The 27,828-nt window shown below is 48.8% G+C and overlaps 12 protein-coding genes across 16 annotated transcripts; 6 read left to right on the top strand and 6 right to left on the bottom strand.

The window, feature by feature from the left end:
- Nucleotides 1-85: 85 nt before the first annotated feature.
- FVEG_03282 (hypothetical protein) lies at nt 86-460 on the top strand (the record flags this gene model as incomplete). Its single annotated transcript, XM_018890901.1, has 1 exon — nt 86-460. One exon carries the CDS (start codon nt 86-88, stop codon nt 458-460), a length of 375 nt encoding a protein of 124 aa, XP_018747307.1.
- Nucleotides 461-945: 485 nt separating this feature from the next.
- On the bottom strand, nt 946-5,454 carry FVEG_03281 (hypothetical protein; the record flags this gene model as incomplete). Its single annotated transcript, XM_018890900.1, has 7 exons — nt 946-1,374; nt 1,433-3,278; nt 3,328-3,490; nt 3,541-4,562; nt 4,616-4,808; nt 4,944-5,176; nt 5,229-5,454. 7 exons carry the CDS (start codon nt 5,452-5,454, stop codon nt 1,191-1,193), a joined length of 3,867 nt encoding a protein of 1,288 aa, XP_018747306.1. The 3' UTR covers nt 946-1,190.
- A 1,149-nt stretch (nt 5,455-6,603) lies between these two features.
- FVEG_03280 (hypothetical protein) lies at nt 6,604-11,385 on the top strand. Of its 5 annotated transcripts, none has more exons than XM_018890898.1 (3): nt 6,604-6,811; nt 6,864-9,083; nt 9,131-11,385. In XM_018890898.1, exon 2 carries the CDS (start codon nt 7,008-7,010, stop codon nt 8,991-8,993), a length of 1,986 nt encoding a protein of 661 aa, XP_018747303.1. In that variant the 5' UTR covers nt 6,604-6,811; nt 6,864-7,007; the 3' UTR covers nt 8,994-9,083; nt 9,131-11,385. The 5 variants fall into 5 exon arrangements, with proteins under 5 accessions (XP_018747303.1, XP_018747301.1, XP_018747302.1 ...); XM_018890896.1 differs by having other exon boundaries at nt 6,936-9,083; XM_018890897.1 differs by having other exon boundaries at nt 6,864-11,385.
- Nucleotides 9,101-10,987, bottom strand: FVEG_03279 (alpha-glucosidase; the record flags this gene model as incomplete). Its single annotated transcript, XM_018890894.1, has 1 exon — nt 9,101-10,987. One exon carries the CDS (start codon nt 10,985-10,987, stop codon nt 9,167-9,169), a length of 1,821 nt encoding a protein of 606 aa, XP_018747305.1. The 3' UTR covers nt 9,101-9,166.
- Nucleotides 11,386-11,519: 134 nt separating the features above from the next.
- Nucleotides 11,520-13,547, top strand: FVEG_03278 (MFS transporter, SP family, general alpha glucoside:H+ symporter). The gene is made up of 3 exons (XM_018890893.1): nt 11,520-12,177; nt 12,234-12,474; nt 12,523-13,547. Exons 1-3 carry the CDS (start codon nt 11,697-11,699, stop codon nt 13,415-13,417), a joined length of 1,617 nt encoding a protein of 538 aa, XP_018747299.1. The 5' UTR covers nt 11,520-11,696; the 3' UTR covers nt 13,418-13,547.
- On the bottom strand, nt 13,520-14,962 carry FVEG_15230 (hypothetical protein; the record flags this gene model as incomplete). Its single annotated transcript, XM_018904354.1, has 1 exon — nt 13,520-14,962. The coding sequence occupies one exon, from the start codon at nt 14,960-14,962 to the stop codon at nt 13,520-13,522; it is 1,443 nt and encodes a 480-aa protein (XP_018747298.1).
- Nucleotides 14,963-15,853: 891 nt separating this feature from the next.
- Nucleotides 15,854-17,091, top strand: FVEG_03277 (L-asparaginase). The gene has a single exon (XM_018890892.1). The coding sequence runs from the start codon at nt 15,899-15,901 to the stop codon at nt 17,006-17,008; it is 1,110 nt and encodes a 369-aa protein (XP_018747297.1). The 5' UTR covers nt 15,854-15,898; the 3' UTR covers nt 17,009-17,091.
- A 565-nt stretch (nt 17,092-17,656) lies between these two features.
- FVEG_03276 (hypothetical protein) lies at nt 17,657-18,371 on the top strand. The gene is made up of 3 exons (XM_018890891.1): nt 17,657-17,857; nt 17,903-18,160; nt 18,206-18,371. Exons 1-3 carry the CDS (start codon nt 17,717-17,719, stop codon nt 18,284-18,286), a joined length of 480 nt encoding a protein of 159 aa, XP_018747296.1. The 5' UTR covers nt 17,657-17,716; the 3' UTR covers nt 18,287-18,371.
- A 195-nt stretch (nt 18,372-18,566) lies between these two features.
- On the bottom strand, nt 18,567-19,799 carry FVEG_03275 (serine/threonine protein kinase; the record flags this gene model as incomplete). Its single annotated transcript, XM_018890890.1, has 2 exons — nt 18,932-19,799; nt 18,567-18,883 (listed from the first exon to the last, which is right to left on the bottom strand). Exons 1-2 carry the CDS (start codon nt 19,665-19,667, stop codon nt 18,567-18,569), a joined length of 1,053 nt encoding a protein of 350 aa, XP_018747295.1. The 5' UTR covers nt 19,668-19,799.
- Nucleotides 19,800-20,867: 1,068 nt separating this feature from the next.
- Nucleotides 20,868-23,935, top strand: FVEG_03274 (hypothetical protein; the record flags this gene model as incomplete). The annotated part of the gene is made up of 3 exons (XM_018890889.1): nt 20,868-20,959; nt 21,009-23,768; nt 23,824-23,935. 3 exons carry the CDS (start codon nt 20,868-20,870, stop codon nt 23,933-23,935), a joined length of 2,964 nt encoding a protein of 987 aa, XP_018747294.1.
- A 114-nt stretch (nt 23,936-24,049) lies between these two features.
- FVEG_03273 (hypothetical protein) lies at nt 24,050-25,081 on the bottom strand (the record flags this gene model as incomplete). Its single annotated transcript, XM_018890888.1, has 1 exon — nt 24,050-25,081. The coding sequence occupies one exon, from the start codon at nt 25,079-25,081 to the stop codon at nt 24,050-24,052; it is 1,032 nt and encodes a 343-aa protein (XP_018747293.1).
- A 240-nt stretch (nt 25,082-25,321) lies between these two features.
- On the bottom strand, nt 25,322-27,807 carry FVEG_03272 (hypothetical protein; the record flags this gene model as incomplete). Its single annotated transcript, XM_018890887.1, has 6 exons — nt 25,322-25,930; nt 25,981-26,114; nt 26,166-26,722; nt 26,770-27,124; nt 27,177-27,330; nt 27,379-27,807. 6 exons carry the CDS (start codon nt 27,805-27,807, stop codon nt 25,322-25,324), a joined length of 2,238 nt encoding a protein of 745 aa, XP_018747292.1.
- Nucleotides 27,808-27,828: the final 21 nt, after the last annotated feature.

Consider the following 27,828-nt stretch of genomic DNA (forward strand, 5'->3'; position numbering starts at 1 on the left):
CTTTTCACAGAATGCCCTTTATTCTATATTAATCCATAACCCAGAATTACTTAGATATCGTGTTTAGAACCATCAATTCTACAGCATGTCTACGTCAAGCAAGATCCCTGTTCAGTACTCAGTCGACCTCTCGACCAACCCTGCCTCATGGCCTGATCCAAACCAACCGTCATCTGGCTTCATCGACGTCAGCAAAGTTGATGTTATCTTCATCAACCTCAATGCAGCCTCTGACTTCCATCTTCTCCGCACTGGTACCAATGAATCAATTGATTACGCAATCACTCAAGTCACCAAACACGTCGCCCGCGGTCTTTACCGGATTGTTAGTATGAACGCCAGCGAATACTCTTGTGTAGTGGTTTTTTCAACAGAGAAATCTCGGGATGAGCTTATGTGGAAGAACGGGTTTCCCTGGGACAAAGAGGACGATCCCCAACCTGAGGTGGTCCTGAAGTGAAGATCGTAGGACTCGTACTGGAAGAGGCATCGGGCTTTGTTGGGGTTGTTCTAGCTTGGTTTACATGACCTCATTTATGCTTCATAGCTAATCTAGAATCTTAAACTTTATCGCTTAATGTTAGTTAGGTTATGTCGTTATGTCTAACGAAGCAAGGGTTTTACGGCGGGAGAAGGCCAGAGAATGGTTCATTGGTGTGTTGGTTCTGGCTCTCAGGCCACATGCATAATATATACCTACTAGGTACTTGGCACTGTTGCGGCACAGCAAACTAACCATAGAGAGGAGGAACCTTTGCAAAATTGGGACAAAGACCAACAATTCGGGTAAATAATGCCTGCGGTTCGATCCTGTCCACCGGGCTATCATTATGCTTAACAAAACACTACACAAGCTCAATAACAAGCATCGTAGGTGATGTTAAAAAGCCATGCGTTGCTATACGGAGGGCATCGGAGTACTTTTGACAACGCAAGTTTCAAATCGCGCACATTTTATCACCTGATTTGCGTCATGTTTTCTCAACTGCATATACAAAGCATTGGTGCTTTCAGTTGACACAGGATCAATAGCATCGAGGTAAGAACCATCATTAACGTGATGCCTGACCCCTATCTAATTTTAACGCAGATTCTCAGCATCAACTACTGTCGTCCCGAATTTCCCTGGACGACAACTCATGAGATGCTGCCTCTAGGACTGCAGCTCACTACAGAGTGTCTTTCTATATCTACATTGCCTGCAAGAGCTCTCGGGGGGAGCCGCGCCGAGTCACCCTTCCCTGATCCATGATAACCATCTCGTCCATATCCTCGAGCACACCATCAAACTTGTGAACGATGGACAAAATAGTGTAGTCTTCGAACTCAACTTTGATACGATCGCGTACCAATCCGGCCGAAGCTTCGTCAAGACTAATTACAAGTTAACGTTAATCGTATAAATAGAATAGTTGACTTGTTGCATGCTCACCTGCTTGTAACCTCATCCAGAACAAGTATCTTCCAGCCTGAGCCCGGATGGGACTGTGCTCGCCTTTTCTTGACGATAGCACGAGCCACACTCAATAGCTGTAGCTGACCAACAGACCATGAGCTTTGGGAAAACAAGCCTTCTAGCCCGCCCTGTTCTTCCACCTGCGACCAAATTCCCAAGCTATCCAGAACCTCCCTCATAACCTCTGCCATCGCCATCGCAGATCCTTCACCTTCTTCTCCGGATGATCCCGATGGATCAAGATTCTCTCTCAAGGAAATTCCCGAAAGGAAGAAGTTGCTTTGCGTGATTGCATTGAGGCGGTCTTGGGTCGCCTGCTGGTCAACCTGCATAACGTCCATACCTCCAATGGATATTTTTCCGGAGGACAATGGTAGTATGCGGAAAAGACTAGAGACCAGAGTTGATTTACCGCTTCCCGAGCGTCCAGTTATAGCCAGCTTCGTTCCAGATCGTATCGTTAGATTGATAGAGTCAAGCGCTTGATGATTGAGGTTTAGATCACTCGTGTCTTCTGAGCTGTCTTCGGCGTTTTCAAGCGATGTTTTAGGCTTCCTATAGACGACAGAGACGTCTTCAAATACAATGCTCTGATCGCCGTCATAGTCTGGCTGGGGCACATGGCCGCAGCCGTTGGCGACAGGCGTTTCGTGAGAAAAGTCCTTGATTCGAGCGATAGCGCCCAGCGACGTTTCCATTGAAGCCCAGTAGCGGATCAACATGGTGAGGTATTGGTTGAAAGACGTCAGATTGACTAAAGCCACACCCATATCAGAACCTGAGGTACCGGATCTCGTCTGAACAGCCACAACGACGAGAAGTGTAGCTAGACAGGTAACCACAAGATCAAGTACTAGGGACAACCACCTCTGGACAGTATACAAGAGGTAGATAGGTTGTTGTGAGTCATCCAAGACCTTTACATGTTTCTCCTTGAGAAAAGATCCGAATTCTCCGCCATAGGCACGTATCGTATTCATACCCAGAATTGTCTCCTTGAAGTTGGTGTACAACGGCGCCTTTGCTTCAATGTCCAGTAAACGAAGCTGGCGTGACGTGCGGAGGTAGAAGCGCTGAATGAAGTATATCACTACCAGACAGAAGGGTATCGCCGCAGCCATATAATTTGCCGTTGCTGATATGACAGCAGCTTGTACAAGGCAGATAGACGCAAAGAGGAACGTGTTGACAACAGCTAGTGGTAAGGTGTAGTCTGCAAGCTGCATATCCTGGTTGAATCGGTTCAACGTGACGCCGTCGTCGATGGTAGAAAAGTAGGACACATGGGCGTTGAAAACAGTTGTGAGGACCATCAGGTGAAGCTTTATGGCTGATCGCGTTACCATGGTCACCATAGATGTCCAGCAAGCCAAGTATAAAGTTGATAGTCCGAGAGCACATAGCAGAGCGTATATGCCCAGGTAGAACCCGTTCGACTTTCTGCCCGTGGAGTTGGTGGCATCTGACCACCACTGGATCCAAACGGTCGAGAACTGATAGCAGAACGCGCAACACAAGCAAAGGCACAAAAAGACTGTTGTGTGATATCGGCCGGTAGCATGAGTATAGAAGCTGTAGAGGCTCCAATCGCCGGTAGGTCGTCGTAGGTCTGCCTTTGCCGCGGTGAGTTCGAGGTGCTGCCCTGTAGATGTGTTATCTGCGGCTTGACCTTGGTTATGCCTGTCGTTTATGTCCTCGATATCGTCTTTTGTAGAATTAGCCACCATAATACGGCTATCAAAATTAGTTGATTCTCTAGTCATAGTCACGGATCCTTCTTGATCTATAACCAGGGCGTTATCGGCATGACGGGTGATATCGCCTGTCTGGTCAGCAGCAAGGTTGATGAATTAGGAAGCTTACTAGCTTACTAGAATCGGTGACAATTAACACAGTTATGCCGCCGGTACGGAGTAAACCTCCATTCCCGATCAGGGCCTGGGCGATGTGCGCTGCTGTTCCATGATCAACACCGCTGAGAGGATTATCCAGAAATATAACAGGGTTTCGAGCGTAGATAGCACGGGCAAGTGCCTGTATAGATTTATTAGTAGGTTCCAAACGGATGAATTCTCATTGCATACTATACGCTTCCTTTGCCCTCCACTGAGGCTGCTTCCATCATTGCCAACCTCATGCAAATCTCTGCCCGAGAGATGATCAAGGTCATGCACTAAGGAACATGCATCGAGAACTTTATCATACCAAGATTCGTCCAAGGCTGAGCCGCAGGTGATGTTATGGCGGATAGATCCACTAACGAGCCAAGGTGTCTGTTCGCAGAGTGACACATTGCGATATTTCAGCCAAATCTGCCCAGTACTGTGAGGTATCTCGTTGAGTAGACCATAAAGTAAAGTGCTCTTGCCACAGCCAACAGGGCCCATGATGACTGTCAGGGCGCCCTCTTGAATCTCGAAATCACCTGTGTTGATGATGTAGTTATCAGGCTTCCATCCGAATTTCGCTTGCCTGATCACGATGCTGTTCCCAAAATCTCTTCCGCTGCTCTTGTACCAAAGATTTGATGCCTTGATTTCACCAAGCTCTTGACCTAGCATGGAAAAATCTGCTCCAGGACCCCTTGAGTAGAAGCACTTTGCAGTGAAAGAAGACTTTTTTTCATGTAAAGTCCGTCGATCAGACAAAGTCCTTGAAGAAACAAAGCTCTCAATGCGCGCTAAAGATGATAGACCTGCAGCGAAGCTAGGAAGACTCTGAATGAGTACCGAGATCGGAGCTGCAATGAGATTAATAAGGCTGAGTGACGTGAAAGCTTTCGAGGCCGTGAAATTCGAGTCGTCATTGATTCGTAGAATGATTGCATAAAATGCAAAGGTGACTAATGGCCCTAGTACAGTTGTTCCCTGGGATAGCACAATGATCCCTGCCATGAGCCGGCGAAAGTGGGTAGATGGCGTAATCTCGTCAACTCGTAAGCGCTGTAGGAGCCCGCTCGTATAGCTACCGATGCCTAAGATTCGGACTTCTTTTAGGTTACTGAGGATGGCCGAAGTCAAGTTGACGCGCTTTTCAATGGCGGCGTTCCAGGAACCCTGCGCTGTGCCAATCTTTTGTGTGACGGGCACTGTAGCAGCCACAAAAGCTATTTTATTGTTAGCTGGAGAAAGATTTATGTTGTTTCATAGAGATGCTGACCTATAGGAACGATGAAAGGAGCAACACAGGCCCAAGACATGTGTAATGCGAGTACATAGATCGCTATAGCAATCTGTGCTATGCTGGCCCAAAGTTCATGGAAGTCTTCGAACCCGAGCATAACCTTCTCGATATCAACAGTCATAAGAGGCAGCCTGTATCCGCAGAGCCGGGCACAGTAGACTGAAAAGTACTGTTATAGATCAGACTAACCAGGCTTCCGCGGACCATCATCATAAGTCGGTTCGTCAGATGCCAATAGAAAGCACTAGACAGCTTTGTTTGTCTGTCAACATATATTCAGCCAGTATCAGGCTGACCAACTCACCGCATAACCGAGAAAGGTGAGAACAAATGCAGCGACAAGTAGATTCCCTTCTTCGATGGATCTCTCGTCGTGGTTGATACTTGTATATGAAACCGCTGTATAGATCAAAAAGGGCTGTGCGAGTGTAAAGCCTAAGAGAAGCATGCGAGGAATGACGGGTAGTAGCAAGCCTCGACGCAACCGAAATAGTTCACGCAAAAGGGTTGAGCTTTTCGCATCGGTTAAGAACCGAACTGCTACAGTATGAGTACATGTGAAATGCGCGGGTCGAACTCATTGACTGACCTAGTTTCGGTTCCAGCTGTTGGCTTTTTAGATCTTCAGAAAGTGGTGTGAGGGTTGCCATAGAGAGAATGATATCGTAACCAAGTCGAAGTAGAGGTATTAACCAGCTGAAAAGAAGCCTAGCCAACGGACCTGCCAGCTCTTCCGGGCTGTATCGGTAAGACTCAAGCAGCAAACAACTCTTTTCGACATTCTCAACCATGAGAAGTAATACTTGAAAGACCATGTTAATACTGTAGAGGATGGGGATGGCAGAACCCCCCGGCATCAACCAAAGTGTTCTCGTAGTAGCAATGTTGAGTAGGATGTGGATAGACAGGTAGATTGATATCAAGATTGAAGGACGTCGTGAGCGGCGATGTCGGAGCTTAGAATAAAGGCCAAGCACAAAGAATGCTACACATTCGAGAGCTGCAGCTGTGATTGCAAAGCCCCGGCTAGGGGTATCCGCAAGACTGGTTAAAATGAGAAGTGATATTGCGATGGCGGAAATCACACCGATCAAGGCCTATCAGAATAATACATGAGCTTGGGAATATCCTAAAGAATCTAACTGTTGTGACAGCATCATACTAATTTTACTACTATCAGAACTCCAGAACGCGAAATTCTTGGTTCGTGATGTAGCGTCAGGGACCTCCAAGCAAAGGCTAGAAGTGATAGAGCGGTAGGAATGAGGGAGAAGAAGATTAGTTCGAACGGAAATGTGAAATCTAGTCCGCCACGGCAGTAGGGGCCGGCCCAAGGACCGAATGAAGCATCTATGGCCTTTGGGCACTCCATCGTGAAAGAAATCTGGCTAGTCGCTATACAATCAGGGAGATGGCGCTGTAGTTTGTGAGGTCACCGAGGTGAATGCCAAAAGATGAGGAAGGCCAGGAACGGAGAAGCAAGCAACACAACACGAGGTGCCGTAGACGAATACCTGGGAAAAGGTGTGAGCCAACAGTGCAGCCATATTAGGTTTAGGCTACTTCTCTCTTCTCCCACGCGCTCAAGGCAAGGGTAGAACCAACAGACAAAACAAAACGTATGATATGCAGACAAAAGTTCTCGTAGGTAGACAAAAGTTCTTACACCAAGTTAGATACTTTTATTTCTTAGAGTAGAAGTTATAGCTTCATTGCATTTAACTAAAATAAAGCTTCTAATAAGCTGTAAGATATAGATAAGGAGTTATAAATAATGTCTTGATTATAAAAACTTAATTATTATGTCTTATTTATAGGCTAATTACTTCTTAGTCCTTAATTTAACTGCCTTGTGGCTGAGTGACCCCTGTACCAGACGGCCACCTGCCTGAGTGGCTGTGCCGGGCCGCAGTGTGGGTTGGGCCATTCAGTGAGGGGTATCTCAAGAGCTCATTCAAGAGGCAGCTCACAATAGAACACAGAGAACACGAGCTATATAATCTTGAAGCAACCCACTCTCCATTTCTTCCATCGTGGCCTTCGGCTGTTAATTCTTTGATGAGGGTGTTGAAACGCAAAGCTGAGGCCGAGTCCTCCATGTTCCACTCGCGAGATCATTGCTCTAGTATCGAAGTCCCTTCCAGGCGCGCGCCTAATTCCGTTCCGAACAGGGTAACTCAACCACTTCCCCATAAACCTCTTCATAGTTTGATATGTATCACAGTAGCCATTGGAGATATGCTGACGATACTTCTGTTACTTGCTTTGAGGGCTTACTAGCTAATGATGTCAACAGTTCGACCCTCTTATTCATCCCCGGGGACTTCAGCAATGCCCAAATGTCTTTGCCGTGGATGTCCGTCTACCTATGCTCGCAGACTTGGAACAAGAACACAACGCAAATAAGATTGAGCTCTCGAATGTTACCATCCCACCAGCCCTGCTGCGCCCCCTCAATCCTGTCGTCGATTCAGGCTCTTCAGCCCGGGGAAGCAGTGGAGTTTATCGTCACCTGCCAGGGCGTGATGCATTCAGGCTACTTGAGATACTCCCGGACGATAGTGGCACTCTTCAATGCAAGCTGCATGTATGCAGCTTGAACGAAAGTGAGGCAGCATACGAGGCTCTATCTTATACTTGGGGTAAGCCAGACTCTTCTAGTGACCAAAAGATCGAGATTATTGCCAACGGTGTGAGTCACTCTATGATCATCTCTGGAAACCTGTATATAGCATTACGGGAACTTCGGGGTATTAATACCAGTAGATTGATATGGGCGGATGCCATCTGTATCAATCAGAAAGACGTGGCAGAGAGAGGCCAACAGGTGGCTTTGATGGGAAGGATATTCAACAGCGCCTGGCAGGTCATTATCTGGTTGGGAGAGGAGAAAGACAGGTGCTGTTGTGGAAATACAGTTCTTGAAAGGTCTCTTTCGTCCATCTCAGATGGTTTCTCTGAGATCTGTTCTGTTGTTAATGAGTGGCTCGCTCAGGCTGGCCACAAGACTGTCGAAGCCACTTACCTTGGCATCTCTCAAGATGGCCAATCTACCGTACATCATGCTAAGATCGACGATGGAGGAGGCCTCAATTTTGGAATGACGGAGCTCTTCCTTCGGCATTGGTTCTCCCGCATTTGGGTTTTGCAAGAGGTTGTCCTCGCTAAACAAGCCCTTGTACAACTCGGCTCATACCAGATTCCATGGGAATGGGTCGGACTCGCAGCAGCTATCGTTGTTCACAAGAACGAGCTGTCGCCCGGTGGCTTGAACAGACACATGGTTCCTCCGGGAGCAATGAACAGTTATCTCATGTATCGACTGTCAGTTTCTCAGAAGTGCCTTCCACGACTAGAATTCTCATTCGCTCAATTACTCCAAGCCACGCGACACTTTGAGAGTAAAGAACCCAAAGATAAAATCTATGGCTTGTTGGGCATTGAAACAACAGATTTGCTAGCCACAAGGATCGTCCCAGATTATCGAGAGATAACGACACCACAGATGGTTTATGAGGATATCGCGGGACTCATGCTCGGCGCAGACTCACCTTTAACGTTTCTTTCGGGAGCCGGGCCACTGGGAACCGATGACCGCCCGGAGCCATCGTGGGTTCCAATCTGGCATGCGCCACGGCGATGGACAATGTTACCGACACAGAAGAATAGAGGCTTCCGATGTGCATCTGACGCTATGATGGAACTCCACCCCGTTAAAAAAGCCGGAGAGCTGGTCCTCAAGGGCGTAATCATCGATGACGTCTTGTCCATACAAGAATCCCGTGAAGATTGGAACATGGCGCGTCGAAGAGGCCGCTACGAACTTCTAACTCAGCCGCAGTGGAGCAAGGAAGCGTGGAGAAAATGTGCCTTGACTCTGACGTGCGGCGGGGACGGGAGAGCATATCCCGTTAATGATGAGGCTGCGCAGCTTGCTGATCTGGCTGCCCTGGTACTTTCGAATATCCACTGGGTTCTCAGCGATCTTATCGCACTGCGAGATGTTATCGAGCCCGAAGGCGACAGTATGACGCAGGCTAAATATCTCAAGGAGATCGCTGAAGGCGGAAATTCCCGCCGATATATCAGCGCGGTGGAACCTGTTCGTGCTTGTTACAGGTTGTTTAAGACGGCATCGAAAGACTTTGGGGTTGGGCCTGTTGATATGAAGATCGGGGATAAACTCTGTGTACTGCTTGGTGCTGAGGTTCCGTTTTTGTTGAGGCCGAAGGGAGGTGGGTACTTGGTTGTTGGGGAGTGCTATGTCTATGATTTGATGCACGGAGAGGTCCTCGAGAAACTAGCAGCTGATCCAGATGGGCAGTTGAAGGCTGAATGGATCAAACTCATCTAGATTTGTTATTTGTAGCTAAGACCTGTGGCTGGGAGATCAAACCAAGAGAGAGAACCTAGAGTTTTCACTTCGTGGGGCGCACTCAATTCAGTGAGCTTAATGGTAATGGTCTACAAATGAATCTGACTGAGTTGCAGTTCTCCTGATTATCTATACCAAATATTCAGTAACGCCTATTCCAGCTCAAAGTTAACATAAACCCGACTCTCCCAGCCCGCAAGCATCGGCCGTCCCACTTTCAATCCGCCCGCAGTCTCCCTCGTATACGCCATCAACCTCACATCCTCATGCGAGCATCCCAAGACAGTAGGAACATCCGGGCCAAGTCTATCCTCTCGACTCATATTCAACACAACAACAGCCTTCCTCTTCTCACCCCGTCGTCCCTTAACAGGTGCAACACTCTCTTTCACATAACAAAACAGCGATTCATCTTCAGGATCTAGAAGTTTGAAAGAACCAAATACAAAGATATCTTGATATTCTTTTCGAAGGCGCAGCATGGCTTTGTAGAAACTGAGAATGGAGTTTGGGTCTTTGACCTGCTTAGCGACGTTGATATCGCGATAGTCATCGTGGACTCTCATCCATGGCTTCGCAGACGCGTCGGCAAAGCCAGCGTTGGGTGAATCATCCCATTGGAAGGGAATACGCGAGTGATCACGCGCCATGATTTGAAGACCGTGCATGGTGTCTCTAACGCGCTTCTCGTCTCCTGACGCGACGGCTTCAGCGTAGAAGTTGCTGCTTTCGATATCCTTGTATTCTTCAATTCCCCACGACTTGGGCATGTTGGTCATGCCAATTTCTTGTCCTTGGTATAGGAATAAAGTGCCCGTGAGCGTCGTTTGCCAGGTAGCCAAAGTCTTTGCTGACTTTAGCCACCACTCTGGCGTTGACGCGTCACCGAAACGGTCGACCGCACGGCCATTGTCGTGGTTCTCGCAGAAAGCTGTTGCCCACGCGTCTGTACCCTCAATAAAGCTCTGCCACTTATACACAAACGCCTTGAGCTTCGATAACGGGAACGGTTCGTAAATATACTTGTCACCAAACCCATTGCCATTACCAAGTCTGATCATGGAGAACTCAAACACCATGTCCAACTCTTTCGCAGCGGCTGAGACATAGGGAATGACTTGTGAAGGATTAGGCGTGTTTGAAAGCTCACCCACTGAAACCGCATTATAAGGCCCAAGGACTTTCTCATACATTTCATGGATAAACTCATGAATGCGCGGTCCGTTGCACCACATTTCAGGCGCAGGCTGATGAGGCGACGAGGGATCCGTGATAGGCGCGTCGACAAAGTCTCGCCTCTTGGAGTATTTGTTAACGGTATCAATGCGAAACCCATCAACGCCGCGATCAAGCCAAAAGCGCATAGTATTTTCGTAAATCGCTTCTCGACACTCATCATTGTCCCAATTCAAATCAGGTTGATCAGGCGCATAAAGATGAAGATAGTATTCTTGCGTGTGCTCGTCCCAAGTCCACGTCGAGCACGCAAAATATCCCCTCCAGTTCGTAGGAGGATATCTCACGCCGTTCTCATCATACCGCGCTGGTTTCCAGATATACCAATCCCTCTTGGGATTGTCCTTTGAAGACCTCGATTCTTTGAACCACTCGTGCTCTATCGACGTGTGATTCACAACAAGATCGAGAATAATCTTGAGACCTCGCGCATGGCATTCTTTGACGAGAATATCGACATCTTCAACACTGCCGTAGGGTTCGTAGATTTTTTGATAGTCTGAGACGTCGTAGCCCATGTCTTTCTGAGGACTCTCGAAAATGGGAGATACCCATACGACGTCGATGCCAAGATCGCTTAGATAATCGAGCTTGGAGATGAGACCGGGTAAATCGCCCCAGCCGTCGTTGTTGGAGTCTTTGAAGCTGGCTGGGTAGACTTGATAGAAGGATGCGGCTTTCCACCAGGGCTGTTTGCCTATGTATTGGTGTTCATCGTCCCAGATGATGGAGCCCATGATGGCTGGATGAACGGAGAGGGAGAGAATAGAAGAGATGATGGTAAAATGGGAGTGATGGGCTTGGAATATTGTTGAGAGGGGAAGACGAGGTGTTTATTATTTACCCATCTTATCGGCCGACATCACCCCGTTACTTGTGGAGATCAGATCCTTTCTCTGATCAACGCCGCACATAACGGACTCTCCGCTCAAACAATGCAGCGTAACATTCATCGCTATCTCAGCCGAGGCTGCCTCTCACCCCGTCAATCTACCCTACGACGTCACCCAAAAATCCTTGCTCGTGTGTGACCAGCGGAGACTCCGCCTTTAGCGCTCCCACCATCGGAGTCGTTCCGCACTATTGATCTCTAGTCCCAAAACAACCAATTGTTACAAAGAAACAAATTCTGAAGAGTGGAAGCTCCGCTAGTGCTCGGAGTCTCCTGTGCAAAAGACTCGTGCCCCAATCCCATTTCTTGAAAATCACCCCACACACTCACTTTCCCCGTGCCCCAGGTTTCCCCATGCTTCATACCAGATGATGTACAGGTCCTGTTTCTGGGGAGTTTTTCTAAGTTAAGCTTGGGCGAAAAAAAATCACCATCACCCGAGCTGTCGGGTTCAGGCGTAGCGAGCATCGGCTCCACGAGTACATAAAGGACCGACTATCCTTCCTCTTTTCCCCCAGCATCTCCATCCCATCATCCCAACTCTCATCTTCACCATGGCTTCTTATCCCGAGAAGAGTATCGACACTCAGCATGACGAGACCGTAAGCCCTGAGGCTCTCGCTTCAGAGGCCAAAGTCGCCGCCGAGGCTGAGCATCACATGACTCTCTGGCAAGCTATCAAGACGTATCCCAAGGCCATCGGCTGGTCTGTCCTTTTATCCACGACGCTCATCATGGAAGGCTATGATCTTGCTTTACTCGGCAACTTGTACGCTTCTCCTGTGTTTAATGAGAAGTTTGGCTCGTGGAATGCTGAGAAGGAGAAATATGCTGTTTCTCCTGCTTGGCAATCTGGATTGTCAAACGGTGCTCGTGCAGGCGAGATCATTGGTCTCATCATCGCGGGTTGGACGTCGGACAGGTACGGCTACAAGATGACGACCATCGGCTCCCTCGTCCTCATAATCGCGTTCGTCTTTGTTCTCTTCTTCGCTCCCAACGTCAAGGTTCTCGTGCTCGGAGAAGTCCTCTGCGGTAAGTCATCATATCATATCACTTACCCGTGCCATTCGCTAATGTGACAATGCAAGGTATCCCATGGGGCGCGTTCCAGAGCGTTACGCCTGCATATGCATCCGAAGTAGCACCGGTCGTTCTGCGACCTTACCTCACGACTTTTATCAACATGTGCTGGGTAATTGGCCAGTTCTTTGCCGCTGCTGTGAACAAAGGTTCTGTTGGGCGCGGTGATGAGTGGGCTTATCGCATTCCTTTTGGTGTGCAGTGGGTTTGGCCCGTGCCTATCCTGGCAGGTGTTATTTTTGCTCCCGAGTAAGTTTTGTCACATCATTAGAAGAGTGTTAGCTAATGGATTGATAGATCACCTTGGTGGTATGTTCGAAAGGGTAACCGAGTTGCGGCCAAGAAGTCGCTTTTGAGACTTACTTCGCCCCAACAACCCAACTTTAACGCCGACGAGACGATTGCTATGATTGAGCATACGAACGAGATGGAGAAGAACTTGAAGGAGGGAACGACATATAAAGACTGCTTCAGGGGTGTTGACCTTCGCCGAACTGAGATTGTTGTGGGTATCTGGCTTGTGCAGACTCTCGGTGGCCAGAACCTCATGGGTTACTTCTCATACTTCCTCACCCAAGCCGGTATGGATGCAAGCAACTCTTTCTCTCTGTCAATGGGCCAATACGCTCTTGGAATGGTTGGCACCATGGGTTCTTGGTTCTTGATGTCCAGGGTTGGAAGACGCACGATTCACTTCTCAGGTCTATGCTCTCAACTCCTCATCCTCATCATCGTCGGTTCCCTCTCCTTCTCCAAAGACAACTCCTCCGTCTGGGCTATTGGCGGCATGCTCATTCTCTTCACATTCGTCTACGACTTCACCGTTGGCCCCGTCACATACTCCCTCATCTCCGAGCTCTCGTCGACCCGACTCAAAGCCAAGACTATCGTAATGGCTCGCGCCGCCTACAATGCTAGCAACATCTTTGTCAACGTCATGACCAACTATCAGCTTTCATCGTCGGCGTGGAATTGGGGCGCTCGCACTGCCTACTTCTGGGCTGGAACTTGTCTCCTCTCTGCTATCTGGGTGTTCTTCAGACTTCCTGAGCCCAAGGATCGTACTTATGCAGAGCTGGATGTCCTCTTTGAGAAGAAGGTTCCCGCGAGGAAGTTTGCCAAGACGCAGATCGATCCTTATTCGCACTCCGTTACTTCTGAGAAGAAGCTCAACGAGAAGGAGTTGCAGTAGGCATTGAAACAGTGTATCGTTCTTGGTGAGATCTCAAAAAACAAGGTGTATGATAGTAATTTGGGTATATAGTTTTGAATAGCTTGATGTACAGTTTGTTTATTATGAATTTACTCTCGATATTGGCGGACTACTGTGGGCCACGCTAGGCCCGGGACTTGGCAGTGCCTGTTGTATGTGCTTTTCTAGAAGCGGCTCATAAGTGGATGCACCTCCCGGCAGTTTGGTTATGAGGTTCCGGATATATAGTAGATCGTCCTCAGGTGACGTGCCCATCGCTAGACCTTGGGGACTTGAGGGCGTGACTGGTACACGAGCGAGAACGTCTACAACCGCCGATACAATGTCGTAAAGCTTCTCTGTTACTCCAATGCCGTGAATCTTTATGCTGTCGATAGAAAGATCCCTCGTTGAGAGTGTGAGATCTTTGGCAACGACTAGAGGGTATTGATAAGTGAGACTATGCTGATGTGCATTTTCACTCAGATGACCCAATCGCAGGCGTAATTTCCATACAATCATCCGCAACCACAGCTGCGTTATCCTCAGATTCGCCTTCTGCGTCTCATGAAGCTGCAAGTCAGGCTTTATAGCCGTATTAACAGCCGTCTCTACGAAATCCAACGACGAAAGAGGCGGTGAGATTGCAAAACGCTCCTGATTCAACAGCGCAACAAACGACGTATCAATAGGTCTGAAAAGCGCCGAAAGACTCCAGAAGCCAGAGAGCGAAGGATCGTTGAGGTCGATTTCTGGGGCCTCGTCGGTTATTTGTAATGTGATGGGGCGGCGATATCGGATGGCGTGAGATCGCTCCGATACGACAAGGACCCAGAATAGTCGGTGTGCTAACGCCTTTGCGGAATGGTCCATGTCCTCCAGACGCAAGAGGCAGAATAGGGTTGTTGCTTCGCGCAGGAAGAGAAATGTTTGGCTGTGGTGCGAGAGACGTGCTTGGCAGGCGTAGAGGAAGAATGCGAGGAGGCATTGGTTGAGGGTTGGTTTCATTGTGCGCGGGGTGGATTGATGGACCGCGACGACTTGGTCGACGATCATTGAACCGTATGTCGCGTTATTCTCAGCGATGATGCCTTGCGATAGTAAATTCTCCGGTTCTTCTGTTTGGAGTAGTACCTGTGCGCACATGGCGACAAGCACAGAGTAAGCCTCAAGCCTCCATTCAGGCGTCGCCGATGAAGACGCCGATCTCAGGAGCACGACATAATCGCGAGTCAGAATAGGAATAGTAGGGTACAGCCGAGCAAAGAAACGCTCGACACAATGGTCGAGGACTTGAGCTGGTACAAGCCCAATAAGACGATGCAGCGCGTCGACGGGTGCATTAGACGGTATAGAGTAGTGGCCGTGGATGGGCTGGAGAATACTCGGAGCGCCGGACTGTCCAATGCAGCGATCTGCTAGACCTGCATCCACACATCGCCTGCAGGGCCGATACTCGTTGCAGCCCCGGCGGAGCGTCTTGCAGCGCTGACAGGCTCTAGGTACCTGCGTCCGCTTGGCGGGGGGGACATCATCGCCAGGCATAGATAAGACACATCTACTGTGCGTATCTACAGTCCTGAGTAAGTAGGTTGGTAATGTACGGGTATCCGTACAGTGGGAGAGATAAAGGATGCGATAATCGCGCACGTGCGTGGGTCGATGGGGTTTACTACCGCAACGGGAGTAAGTTTCCTTAGGTTTGGGATGAGGTAACGAAAAGATAAGAAAAAACAATTAACGAAAAATTCCCGCATGAGATAGGGATGTAACTTGGTTGTACAAGGGGACGAAGAGAGAGCGACTGAGTCAAGAACCAACAAAGAAAAGAGAGAAAGTGGATTTTGAGTTCGTGGGGATTGGAGAGGCTGGTTTGCTTTAACTCGGTAACTGCTACACCCCGCTCACAAACTATGCCTAAAGGGGCCGTTACATGTCGTCTATCACTTGGCAAAAGCATGACAACTTAGTAAATACCTTTAACTTAAACCAATCTATTGGTATTCTCATAGAGTCTATCTATTCTAGATGTAGAAATCATTGCCATGAGATCACGCCAATTACTGGCAGTGACTGACTCCCCCGCATCTTCATCGGCATGTCAGCATAAGAGGCCGAACGATAATAATCCAGACTAGAATCTTGGCAGAAACCCGTAATCCTTGGCCGATCACCTATCGCCGTACGTAATTAGGGCGTACGGCGAGAACCTTCTACTAGCTCCCTCACCTTACTTGCTCTTGGCTATCTTACTATCCTCGAACTAGAGAGCCGATCCGACGGGACCTGTTAACTAATGATAAGGTAACACGGTGGGTTGCACGCATATCCTCGGTCAGGATAAGCGATCACGGCCAACATACCAAGATATCACGACTATAAAAGATGTCCAAATTCCTATTCATCATGTTCTTCTTTCTCTGTTCTCAGGCAGTTCTCTTACATAGTACAAGGTTGATAGTCTTGTCCTGACCACCCATCATGTCGCCCTCTCTTCAATCCCTGCTCGCCCTCACAACCCTTGTAGGCTCGGCCCTCGCTTCGCCTCTCCCTGAGTTACCCCAGCTCCTCACCCGGGCAGTCAGCGACTTTGAATGCTACAACGCCAGTCTTCCCAACATCACCATCTACGCCACCGGCGGCACAATCGCCGGCTCAGCTGCGTCTTCTGATCAGACTACGGGCTACAAGGCTGGTGCGTTGGGTATCAAGACTTTGATCGACGCTGTTCCCCAATTATGCAACGTCTCCAATGTTCGCGGAGTGCAGATCGCCAACGTTGATAGTGGAGACATCAACTCTACTATTCTGACTACTTTGGCGCATCGCATTCAGGATGATCTTGATAGCGAGCATATGCAGGGTGTTGTTGTTACTCATGGCACTGATACCCTCGAGGAGTCGTCTTTCTTCTTGGATTTGACTGTCAAGAGTGAAAAGCCTGTTGTTCTGGTTGGCTCTATGCGACCTGCTACAGCTCTCTCTGCTGATGGTCCTCTCAACCTCCTCTCTGCCGTTAGACTCGCTAGCAGCAAGAGCGCTATGGGCCGTGGAGCCATGATCGTTCTCAATGATAAGATTGGTTCAGCGCGATATACCATCAAGACCAACGCCAACTCTCTCGACACCTTCAAGGCCGAAGATCAAGGCTATCTCGGCTCGTTCGAGAACGTCGAGCCTATCTTCTGGTACCCCGCCACTCGACCTCTGGGCCATCACTACTTCAACATCAGCACCAGCTCCACCAAGACTGCTCTTCCTCAAGTCGACGTGCTGTACGGTCATCAAGAGGCCGATCCCAAGCTTTTCCAAGAAGCTATTGAGAACGGTGCTGAGGGTATCGTTCTCGCTGGTCTTGGCGCTGGAGGTTGGCCTGATAAGGCCGTTGAGGAGATCAAGAAGGTTCTCAACGAGACTGAGGTTCCTGTCGTCGTTAGCCGACGCACTGCCTGGGGTTACGTTGATGAGCGACCTTTTGGTATTGGAGCTGGATACTTGAATCCTTCCAAGGCTAGAATTCAGCTTCAGCTTGCTTTGGAGAAGAAGCTGTCTATTGAGGAGATCAAGGACATTTTTGAGTATGCTTCTTAGATGATGAGCGAATTTGTATGACTTCATGATGTATATATGAACTAGATTAGCATTCTCAAGAGAACATGATATTCAACACACTATTTGGGCGAGTGGAGATCAAGTATCTCGATTCTGTTGACTGATTTTCTTTGCCGGCTACGAACATGTGGTTGAGGTGAAATTGATTTAAGCATAAAAACAACCTTAAATTAACGAGCCGCCGGTCAATGAAGATTAGAAAGATTAGAAAGAGTCCAAACAGAAGTCTGACAGTAATCAAACAAATAAAAACGACACGATCCGAAGTCGGAAGCAGTAAACAGTCAATTCCAGGGTAGGTAAACTGAATGTTGGTTAAGAATTTCTACATGACATGTGGAACGATTGATCAGATAGTAGATAAGCTTTAAATAAAACGACATAGACTAGCTAGCTGCATGTATTTATGTTCATTTTCAGACAGGCCCTACAAAGTCGTTCGCATAATTCTCGACACTACCTACAGTCCGCGATAAAGTCCTACCTAGGATGGCGCGTGCGCTGTAGGACTCACTGAGCCTGTCAGCAATTTTAGTGGCTGCTTCCTGGCTCTGACTAATCGCTGTTGTAGCGGTCCAGGGCACGTTCAGGCACCTGGGACTCAGGACGTCAGCCTGCCGCTTTTCTACAACTTCAGCCAATCCATATCAGAACAAGACACATAGGATAAAAATAAAAGACTTCAATATGCCATCCGGATCAACAGAGCGCCAGACCATCAATATCCCCGGGACGACGGATCAGCCCAAAACAGAGCCAGACTATCTTCTCGATGCCCGCAGCACAGAAGCGTTGTCCAAACTCCAGGAAGGTGACCTGTTGAAGATGGTAAGACGATCTCACTTCCGCAGATTCTGGCTTACCAAGAACTAGGTAGTCGATCACGAGGAGGACAGCATCGAGTTCCAGGATCACGTCAAGCACGTAGCACCTGAAAATCTTGCCGAGTACTTTAACGCCCCGGGGATAAAGAAGTTTGCCTTTTATCGTCACCCTGGATCGGGTGCTGTCGTCTTGATCTGGACACGTTTCCCTGCCACGGCTTCCACCAAGAATGCACGTGTTCAGCATCGGCTGAGGAGGGATTTGATCTGGTATGCTGAGAAAGCGGACATTAAGAACGTGGCTACGGTGAGTCTTGTGTTTTGCGTGGTGAGTTTGGCTGATGATTTGCAGCTTGAAGTGCAATTGCAGAAGGATGTCACTGTCGAACGATTGATTGAGGCGGTTGATTCATTGACGGCAAACAAAGGATGAGAAAATATGGTCAACAATGTAGATATATTTATTGTAGCCCTCTAAATATCCATTACTCATAAAATACTACTCATCATTCTACGCGTATTGTTGAACCGCGGGCTAGGCGAGCATGAGCATCTTATCCATAGTGGTAGAGCGATCCACTTTGTAGAGAGGATCTGTCCGAAATAGTCAAAGTGTAAAGATCACCAGTATGAGGTATATAGAAAGTCTAAACGTCCTAACTATCGTCACCCAAGATATTAATGTCCCCACCGTTCCTTCAATGACCTGACAATTATGTCGCTCCGTTAAAAGCTGTCTCGAACTCAGCAGGAGTGTAGCGTCCTTCACTCTCGCTACACATGGCCTTGGCGATGACCTTCAGAAGACCATCGTTACCGTTGAAAACACCATAGTTTCTCCCCCGGAGGATCTCCTCAGTCTTGTCCGCTGTGACACGCTCGTAGCTGGTGTTGGGAGGCTCAATGAGATCCTTCCACAACTGGAATCGGTCATCAGAGTTTCGTAGGTCAGGAACAGACATGACGAGGAAACTCATGGCCAGAGAGAAAGTGTCAGCCTTGGTAGTGTAGTCTCTGCCAACGATGATTTCTGCAGAAATGTTAGGATGCGATTGAAGTAGAGGAACTGGAATCGTACCTGGGGCGGTGTATGAAGGAGTGCCAACGTCCATCTGAACAGTTGTACCAATGTCTCGCGACTGATCAAAGTCCATGAGTTTAATGGTATCTCCATCCTTGAGAAAGTTCTCGGGCTTGAGATCGCGATGAATAATACCCGCGGCCGAGACAGCAGCAACGGCAGCGAGCATCTGCTTGAAGGCACCGTTCACATCAGTCAGACTGCCGAGGTTATCAGCCACAGAGCCCTCCTGAACATAAGGCATGATGGCGAAACCATAGTCCTTCACGCCTCCCTTGCCGTAAACAATATGGTTGATGGGAAGAATATTAGGATGGTCAAGGGCCTTCTGCAGACGAGCGCCGTACATGATGGCGTTGCCATCACCAGACTTGATACCACTGCGCTTACTAACAACAGTCTGCTGCTGCGGCTGGTTATCAGAGTCGGTCCAGGTCAAGGTAGCTTTGTCGATGATGACAGTCAAGCTGTTAGCGACGAGGCTGTCCTTGGTGAGCGTGTAGCACTCCCAGGTCAACTTCTTCTCAGAGTTAACCCACTCGCCCATGGTGAGGTCATCTATGCCGGGGACGTCAAAGACGGGGATAGAAGCTGTGATGTCCTCCCATCTTCGGAAAAGAGCCCAATTAGAAATAAAATCAGGGAAACTACCTTCACCAGAAGCAGCGCTGGCGTTGGTAATGAACGAGAGTAAAGCCCCGAGGGCAAAAGTGAAGCGACTTGAGAAAAGCATTGTCGCGGAAGAGAATGACTATCCAAAAGAGTGTAGAGGAATACCGACGACCAAGCGATGCTGGGGAATAGCTGGGTAGTGCATTTATTTAACAGGCTGTTCAGGACTTTGGCAGTGGACTTACAAGATGCCGAGTTTTCAGAGGATGCATGCTGAATCCTTGGCGTAATCTGTTTAATTAGTTCATCTCAATTTTATTGTGCTTGAAACAGGAGCGATTATGGAGATGCTTGTGCTGACATGTTCCACTACCGATGAAACAAGGCTGAGCTGACTGTGTGTGAGTGGGGTTATAGCGTGTTGATGACTCGTGAGCCGAAAGTCCAGGCGGTTTACTGAGACATTTTGCGGGAGGCTTGAATGGTGAGACGAGGATCCAGATCTTCCCGTGTTTGCCGTGTCTAGAGGATCAAAGTTGGGGTCTGGATGAGATTTTAGTTGAAACGTGCTGAAATTGGGGGCTGAGCTTTTGCACGTTCCGCAGAGGGTCTTGAGCGTCGAGATGGTGAATCATAGACATTGGCATTGGGTAGAATGGGGATGAGGCTTAGCGATTGTATTGCGATCGGCTATCTTACTTGCTTTTGACATGCACTGAATCCTATTGCGACGATGACATATTGATCAAATCCAACGCATGAAATAAATGAATCTATAATAAACAATATCGCAAGGTAGATCTTATTCACAGCGCGATCATACCAATCAGAGCAAGCCATTCTGCAACTCCCCTGCTTGGTTACCCAGTGCAGTAAGCTCACCCGCCCTAGAATACAACTGGGGTCACCCACTAACGGCCCCCGATAAGCGCACGGGATGGAGCCTTACAGCCCTGTAACAGGATTCCGAAGGATGGAGATTAAGGAGTCCCGAAATGAACCATCTCACTCTGCGTCGTAACACTCTCGGCAGATGCACAGTCCATTCTGCATCTGGCGTTAAATTTCGATGCGCTAATGTCAACAGCGTGTTTTGCTGAGATCCTTCGGAAGTTTCTTCTGAAGGATCGGGCCTGTAATTTAGAATTATGGGGATAGCTTACAATCCATGTAAGTCAGCCTGTTAATGCTGAGGCTTGTCTGTAAATACGTCCTTTGTTGGACTTGACTTTACTTATAGTCTTTTGTTTCCTACAGACACTCTTTTTTTTTCATTGTTCTAGTATCGCAAACCTTGGTTGGGCTAGCTTCTTCATTCGTTATGTTGCGCCCTACAGACTCTCCCATGCCAATTGGCGTTGGTTTCCTTCTTTTGTCTTTCGGAGCCACGTTTGCTTCTGCCGTTCCTTACCAGTGAGTTAGATGCAGTTGAAAGTGAGTTGACTGAGCTAATTCATCATAGAATTTACCAGCTTAATGAGCGAGAAATCAACACTGATACCACTACAACTGATACCTTCGTTTCTACAACCACCAGCTCCGTCGCGCCCATTGACGTCCTTCCTACAAGCTCAGATGTTGTTGTGATCAACACTGAGACTTCAACCAACAATGACGCTGTTGTCGTTGACACAACTACCGTTGCTCCTCCTGTGATTGACACTCCTACCACTATTGGCCAGATTGTTGGCACCACGAGCGCTGAGATTGCGCCTGTTGGTACCGAGACATCCGCTATTGTGGATGTGTTGAGCAGCACTGATGCTCCTGTCGTGAACCCTATTCCTACTACAACTGAGGATCAAACTACATCGAACTGGATCCCTCCCGCTGGTACGGAGACCGATGTCGCTGGCACTCCTGGTGCTAGCACTGATGTCCCCCCTCCTGTTGGTACTGAGACTGCTACTACCAATAATGCTGTTGAGCCAATTGGCACGACTACCAACACTGATCTTCCTCCTGTTGGTACTGAGACTGCTACTACCAATAATGCTGTTGAGCCAATTGGCACGACTACCAACACTGATCTTCCTCCTGTTGGTACTGAGACTGCTACTACCAATAATGCTGTTGAGCCAATTGGCACGACTACCAACACTGATCTTCCTCCTGTTGGAACAGAGACTGCTACTACCAATAATGCTGTTGAGCCAATTGGCACGACTACCAACACTGATCTTCCTCCTGTTGGTACTGAGACTGCTACTACCAATAATGCTGTTGAGCCAATTGGCACGACTACCAACACTGATCTTCCTCCTGTTGGAACAGAGACTACGAGCGACGTCCCTGCTCCTGTCGCCGACACCACCACAAACTCTGCTGCTCCACTTGGGGCCGAGACTATCAGCAGCGCAATTGATCCTGTCGACACGACCACTGATCTTCCTGCCCCTGGTCCTGAGACCACAACCACCCAAGCTCAGGTACCCGTCGATACAACTACCTCCGCTGCCATCCCTCCTCCCAACACAGACACCAGCGCAGAGGTGCCCCCTCCCGAAACCACAACCAACAACGTGGAGCCTCCTAGCACAACCGCTCCCGTCAACAACATCCCCAGCACCACTGAGAAGGCCTCTGAGCCCAGCGACAAGCCCAGCGATGTCCCCTCAGCACCCGTCACTGCTCCTCCCCAAGAAGCCACTGCTGCTGCTTCTCAGGCTCAGGTCACTGCCTCAGAGTATAACTCCAAGGTCGACGACATCATCCCCATCATCGTCGCCTGGACCAATAATCCTGATGGTCTCAAGACAGATACATTGAACAAGGTCAACAACTTGATCGATGGTGTCAAGGGTGCTATCAAGGACCTTGGTGGTAATGAGTCCGGTGGCTGCCCTGGTAAGCGACGTCGTGGACTTCTCGACATTGTCTCCAACGTCATCAACACCCTTTCTTGCGTTGTCTCCAACTTGGAGGATGTTACTGGCAAGATCACTGGTGGTATAGTTGAAGGTGTTACTCCCATCGTTAGCACTCTCACCAACAACAGCAACGATCTTAAAGATCAGAGTGAGGAGGAGGATGACGATGATGATCAGTCCAAGACTGAGAAGCAGGAGTCCAAGACTGAAGAGGAAGAGTCAAAGACTGAGGGGACCAAGACTGAGGCTAGCACCACTGAGAAGCCTACTTCTACTGAGGCCGAGACTACGACTTCTGCTGCGACGACGGAGACTACTGGGTCTTGCAAGATGAGGGAGACTACCAGTATTGCTGCTGCTTCTGATACGCAGCCCAAGACGTCGATCGCTCTGCCTCCCACAAGTGCTGACGGCGCTACTGGCAGTGACATGTCTGCTGGCCCCTCTGAGACTGGTACTTCTGACGTGCCCACTTCGACCGAGGCTGCTGATGTTACTACCTCCAACCAAGGTCCTGAGTCCACAACTGTACCTGAGACTTCTGTCCAAGAGACCTCTACCAAGTCTGTCGATGAGACTAGCACCGCTGATCAGACCGTCAAGACTGAAGAGACCACCAAGGCTGATGAGACTGACACTTCAGCCCCGGCTACCACAAGACCCAGCACTCTTCTTACAACAACACGCCCCTCTGATCAAACCACCAACACTATCACCTCCGGCTCAACCGAGGACATCACCACCGCTCCAGTGCGCACATATTACCCCTGCGGTATCTACGGCGGCCCCCGCGTTACATCAGCGTACTGCCAATGCTCCACCACCGTCTCGGGCAAGCAGTACATCGCGACAGCTACACTCATCGACAACAAGTGTGAAGCGTATACCGAGTATCCCTCCAAGGTCGATCCCGCCACCGAAGCTCCCCCTCCTACGCAAGCACCCATCAACGAACCTCTCACCAAGACCATTGATGGAACTGTCCTCGCGTGGACTGCCTACACTCTTGCTTATGGTCAAGTATACAAAGATGTAACAGCTACTTTCTCCAATGGTATCGGCGAGGTGAAGACAATCGCTACACCAGTTCCTACACAGACACACGTCGACAACGATGGTTCTGGTCAGTGCGGTACAAGCGATGGACTCTCCAAGTCTGGTCTCGGCGATGCATGTGACCGCGCCATTGGTGAATTCGACGACGATACTATCTACACTGGCTACACTACGCGCTACAGCCGGTCCAAGAAGGGTCTTCTGATGGTCATGTCGATGGGACAGGCTGCTTGTATTGCCAAGTTTAGCTGTGATGACTATGGTATTGGTATGAGCGGTAAGCTTATCAAGGAAGCGTAAGTCCCCTTCCCTTGTTGTTGAGTATGAATTGGGAACTAACTTTGGATGCAGACGTGAGAATGCCAAGAGCAACGACAACATTTGGATGTGTGGACACATTGAGTTGTCGAACTCTTGTAAAGTTGTTATGGATTATTGCACGAACTGTAATAATGAGGGTTAAGTATTTGGGTGGGAACTTGCGATGAGTTATGGAGGTGGAAGTACTATATCACCTGTCAATTGGCTTTCATTTAGATAATGTCAAATACTCTTCATTTTTCTGTGACCTCAATCATCAACAAAGCGTGCAGCATTCAACGGTAGAAATGGTGTACTCCGGCTCAATGCCGTAGGTGGAAGCGGCGATACCTAAAGAGCCATACACCTTGTCCCTTGGATCTTTGGCTTTCAACCACCGAAGAAACTGGAGCAGCTTTCGAAGCTCCATCTTCGCACTGACACTGGGATGTGTTCGCATCCTGGCCATGTATAGTGTGCCATTAGGGTCGTCAAATAGGTCTCCAAAACTCAGTAGATCATCATCATCATCACCAGCGTCAAAGGCGTCGTTGACTGCGTGCATAAGAATATCAGCGCATGCACGTCGGACCTCTGATGCTGGAGCAGATAAGTGGCCGCACATGATGGTCGCACTGGGAGCTAGAACCATCTCCTGAACAGTCCATGTCCTTGTCCACCAAGGTCTTGTCAATACAGCAATTGCGCCCTTTTTGGCCTCGTTAGGTATAACGAAGTCATTCTTGATCTCATCCGGGACTTTGGATGAAATATTGTCCTCATCTTGATGCCAGCGATCAGCATCAAATAAATTCATCTCGAAGAATATTCTCTCTTTTTTGCTTAATTGAGGACTGGGAAGATTTGAAATCGTTTGCAGCATTTCGAACAAGTGGTAGACTCCATCGGAGGCAGGATCGAGACCTAGCCAGATAACTACCGTTTCCGATTTAGTATATATGTCTTTCATAAGTTTGACCTGAGATTGGCGCTCCAGATCATTCTGGTTGATGCAAATGGGGTCGATCCATAGTGTCCGCTCAGTATGGTCGTTCCTCAAGTGCTGCAGTGCGGAGAACAAACTTTCGGTGACTTGAAATGCCTCATTGTTGCATTTTATCCCCTGAAGCAGAGTATTGTCGCCCCAGCAGTACGAAAGTGCTTCATACACTGGGTTTTCTTCGAATGCGACAACCTCAAGTCGACACGCAATCGGATTGGTGCTTTCTTTTGCTGGAAGTAGATGCAGGAGACGGATTTGCGTTGGGCCAAGTGCGCCTCCTGTCCCCATGCTATCATATGAAAACATGGCTACAGGCCGATAGTAGGTCTTCGGGACGAGATCTTACTGGAACGCTTGAACGGGCATTGTTGAAAACCTTTGGGCTGACGATAGCTAGAATCAGGCCAGGTAGTATTTGGCGCTGACAAATCCCTCACCTTTATGTCAGGATCGAATTTGACATAAGAGGTCAACCTAAGGGTATTCCTTCTTTGGGCAATGTACAGAGATAATGAGATTTCCAATTTATTATTTGATGGCTGCTGCTTAAACAGATACCTCTGAAACGGCATCCACAGGAACTTCATGCACCTGAACCTGAACCATCTTCTCCGACTTCGCAACCTGCTGTGGCTTTGAGGTAGCAACACCGCCCAGGAAAGTATTGTCAAGAACATCGTTAGAAAAAGTCCTCTTGATATCCCCAAGCGTCCAACCATGCTTTTTACCAATAGCAGCCATCAGCGCCTGAAACTCTGCAATCTCCTCCTTATAATCCTCCTTAACCAACTTCTCAACCCAAGGCTTACCACCAACCTTGTACATGTACCATTCCTTAGCCCAATGAGGCTTCACCACCACAGGCTTGCCATCGTTCGTCTTGTAGCTCGTCCACTTGTCGAGGACCTGTTGCGCATAGGGGACCCAGATGTCAGATACAGCCTCTAGGGTTAGAATGCCGATGGCGCATGTTCCAAGCTTGTTGCCGCGCTGTGGGGCGAGGGTGACTTCGCTGGACCCCATTATGCGCATCTCCATGGGCATGCGCATAGGGGATGTTTTGGCGTTGGCGTAGCATGTCTTTATGACGTCCCACCAAGCGCGTCTCACGTTAGTGTAGTCTCGCTCATTAGGCTTGCCCTTCTTTGAGTCGAGCTAATAGTCACATTAGTTATTAGATCGACACTAAAGATCGAAAGACTTACGGCCATCTCAACTTCCAGGTTTCGGACCCGAATGTTCTGAACGCCCCGCTGGAAATGGAGAGCATTAGGCAGCAGGGTTCTGATGCTTTTGTTGGTTCCTTTGACATCGTCAAAGTTCTTCACGGCGAGCCAAGCTGTTGCGTCGTGTTAGCCTTTTATCTCCGAATCAGATGATCCAAACCTACAAAGGAGCGAGGTCTGCGTCTGAGGCGCAACTTGCAAAGCATGGATATGCTTGCCAATCTCTTGCGCCATATTCATAATTGCGGTGCTAGCAACCTGGTACAAAGTCTTTGCATTACTGGGGTAGTTAACCACGTTCTTGGTGTCAGTATCAGTCTTCCAGGTATTAACCCAGACCTGCTGCGAGTAAGGAAACCAAAACCACTCTGCATAAAAGTCCTCATTCGCACGACGTTCAAACTCACGAACCGCATCGTCCTTTTGAGCCTGTGTGCGCTTTTGGCGAAGGGCAGCAGGGATATCTGAGTCCTTCATCTCGGGCGGCGGGGGAATAGCGTCGATAACGTCGAGTTTAACGGGACGCATGACCGCGGTGCACATGGCGTCGCATTCGAATGTGATGTAGGTGACGACGCCGAGAAGACCGAAACAGCCACTTGCGGCTTTGAGCAGCGTGGGGTCGGACATGTTGACGAAGCGTTCTTGGCCGTTGACGTCGATGTAGTCGATGCGTCGGACAAGGTCACTCAAGGTTGGGTTATTGATGCCCGCGCCGTGACTACGAGCGTTAGTTTCGCGAGTGAAAAACTTTTTTTGAGAACCCACCAGATTGTAGCATTGCTACCGCCAAAAGTAATCTCGACCTCAATAATGTTCATAGGCAAAGTGACATTTCCCGTGTCAATGCACCACCGACGGAACTTTTCATTCGTAGTCGCTGTTCCGACCTGGACATACTTCCTGCCATTCTTCAGAGCCGGAGCTCCTACAAATTTGGGATCAGTGATTACGTTGATCGCGTTGAGTTCCGTGTCCTTTGGCTGAAAGAGGTTGGTTGGAACGGAAGTAAGATTGGGCAACCTGCTGGCGTTGGTCTCAGTCAAAGTAGAGATTAAGACATCGCCATTACTAGATTGGCCAGCTTTGTTACTCCTCCCAAAAACGGGCGCCCATGAGTGTCCTGGATACGGTCAGTTGAGAGAGCGCTGGGTAGGATAGGAACAGAAGCTTACGGAAACCGGCAACGCGAATGCCCTTGTTCTTGGCGACAGCGTCACGAACAATCTCGATGATCTCGGCGACAGTTTCGGGGTAATACGTGACAGTAGGCGTATTCTTGACTGTGCGTCCCCAATTCTGAAAGGTCAAGTCCTTGGTTTCCTTGCCCTGTAAATGTCAGATGGAAAACGCGTAACTATGCAGAAGAATACGGACCTTGGTTTTGGTAGGAGGAGTCACCTGCTGTGCCATCATAGAGAAGGCCTGAAGATGAGAACTAGTACTTGACGCCCCAAGCTCTAACGGTGCGACCTCCTTGATAGCTTTTCCAGCTTCATCAGCAGTCTTATCACCTTCGATGAAAGCCTCAAGAACCTTTCGCGTTTCACTAGGTAATTGGTTCATGACGCCATTGTATACCTGCTCATGCTTGGAATCCCTAAAGACTCGTAGAATTCTTTGATGGAACTCTTCCTTGGTGACATCGACATCGGTATTATACCAATCATCGATGAGCTCGGGGAGATGTGGTAATTCATCAGAGCCCAAGTCGGATTTAGGATCTCTGACGAGATCACCGAGATGCTCGATCTTCTCTTGCAATGTCCTTTCGGACGGTGGAGGTGTCTGCGTGGTTGTTGCCATGGTGACTGTAATTACTCCTGC

The sequence above is a fragment of the Fusarium verticillioides genome, chromosome 5 (genome assembly GCF_000149555.1).
Source record: "Fusarium verticillioides 7600 chromosome 5, whole genome shotgun sequence".
NCBI lineage: Eukaryota > Fungi > Ascomycota > Sordariomycetes > Hypocreales > Nectriaceae > Fusarium > Fusarium verticillioides.

Bases quoted from the DNA above. Each gene is read 5' to 3' on its own strand.
- FVEG_03280 (XM_018890895.1), top strand. From the start codon at position 6,698: ATGAGGGTGTTGAAACGCAAAGCTGAGGCCGAGTCCTCCATGTTCCAC. The intron at 6,812-6,935 runs GTAACTCAACCA...TGATGTCAACAG, and splicing joins CTAATTCCGTTCCGAACAGG to TTCGACCCTCTTATTCATCC.
- FVEG_03278 (XM_018890893.1), top strand. From the start codon at position 11,697: ATGGCTTCTTATCCCGAGAAGAGTATCGACACTCAGCATGACGAGACC. The intron at 12,178-12,233 runs GTAAGTCATCAT...TGACAATGCAAG, and splicing joins GCTCGGAGAAGTCCTCTGCG to GTATCCCATGGGGCGCGTTC. The intron at 12,475-12,522 runs GTAAGTTTTGTC...ATGGATTGATAG, and splicing joins GGTGTTATTTTTGCTCCCGA to ATCACCTTGGTGGTATGTTC.
- FVEG_03277 (XM_018890892.1), top strand. From the start codon at position 15,899: ATGTCGCCCTCTCTTCAATCCCTGCTCGCCCTCACAACCCTTGTAGGC.
- FVEG_03276 (XM_018890891.1), top strand. From the start codon at position 17,717: ATGCCATCCGGATCAACAGAGCGCCAGACCATCAATATCCCCGGGACG. The intron at 17,858-17,902 runs GTAAGACGATCT...ACCAAGAACTAG, and splicing joins AAGGTGACCTGTTGAAGATG to GTAGTCGATCACGAGGAGGA. The intron at 18,161-18,205 runs GTGAGTCTTGTG...GATGATTTGCAG, and splicing joins ACATTAAGAACGTGGCTACG to CTTGAAGTGCAATTGCAGAA.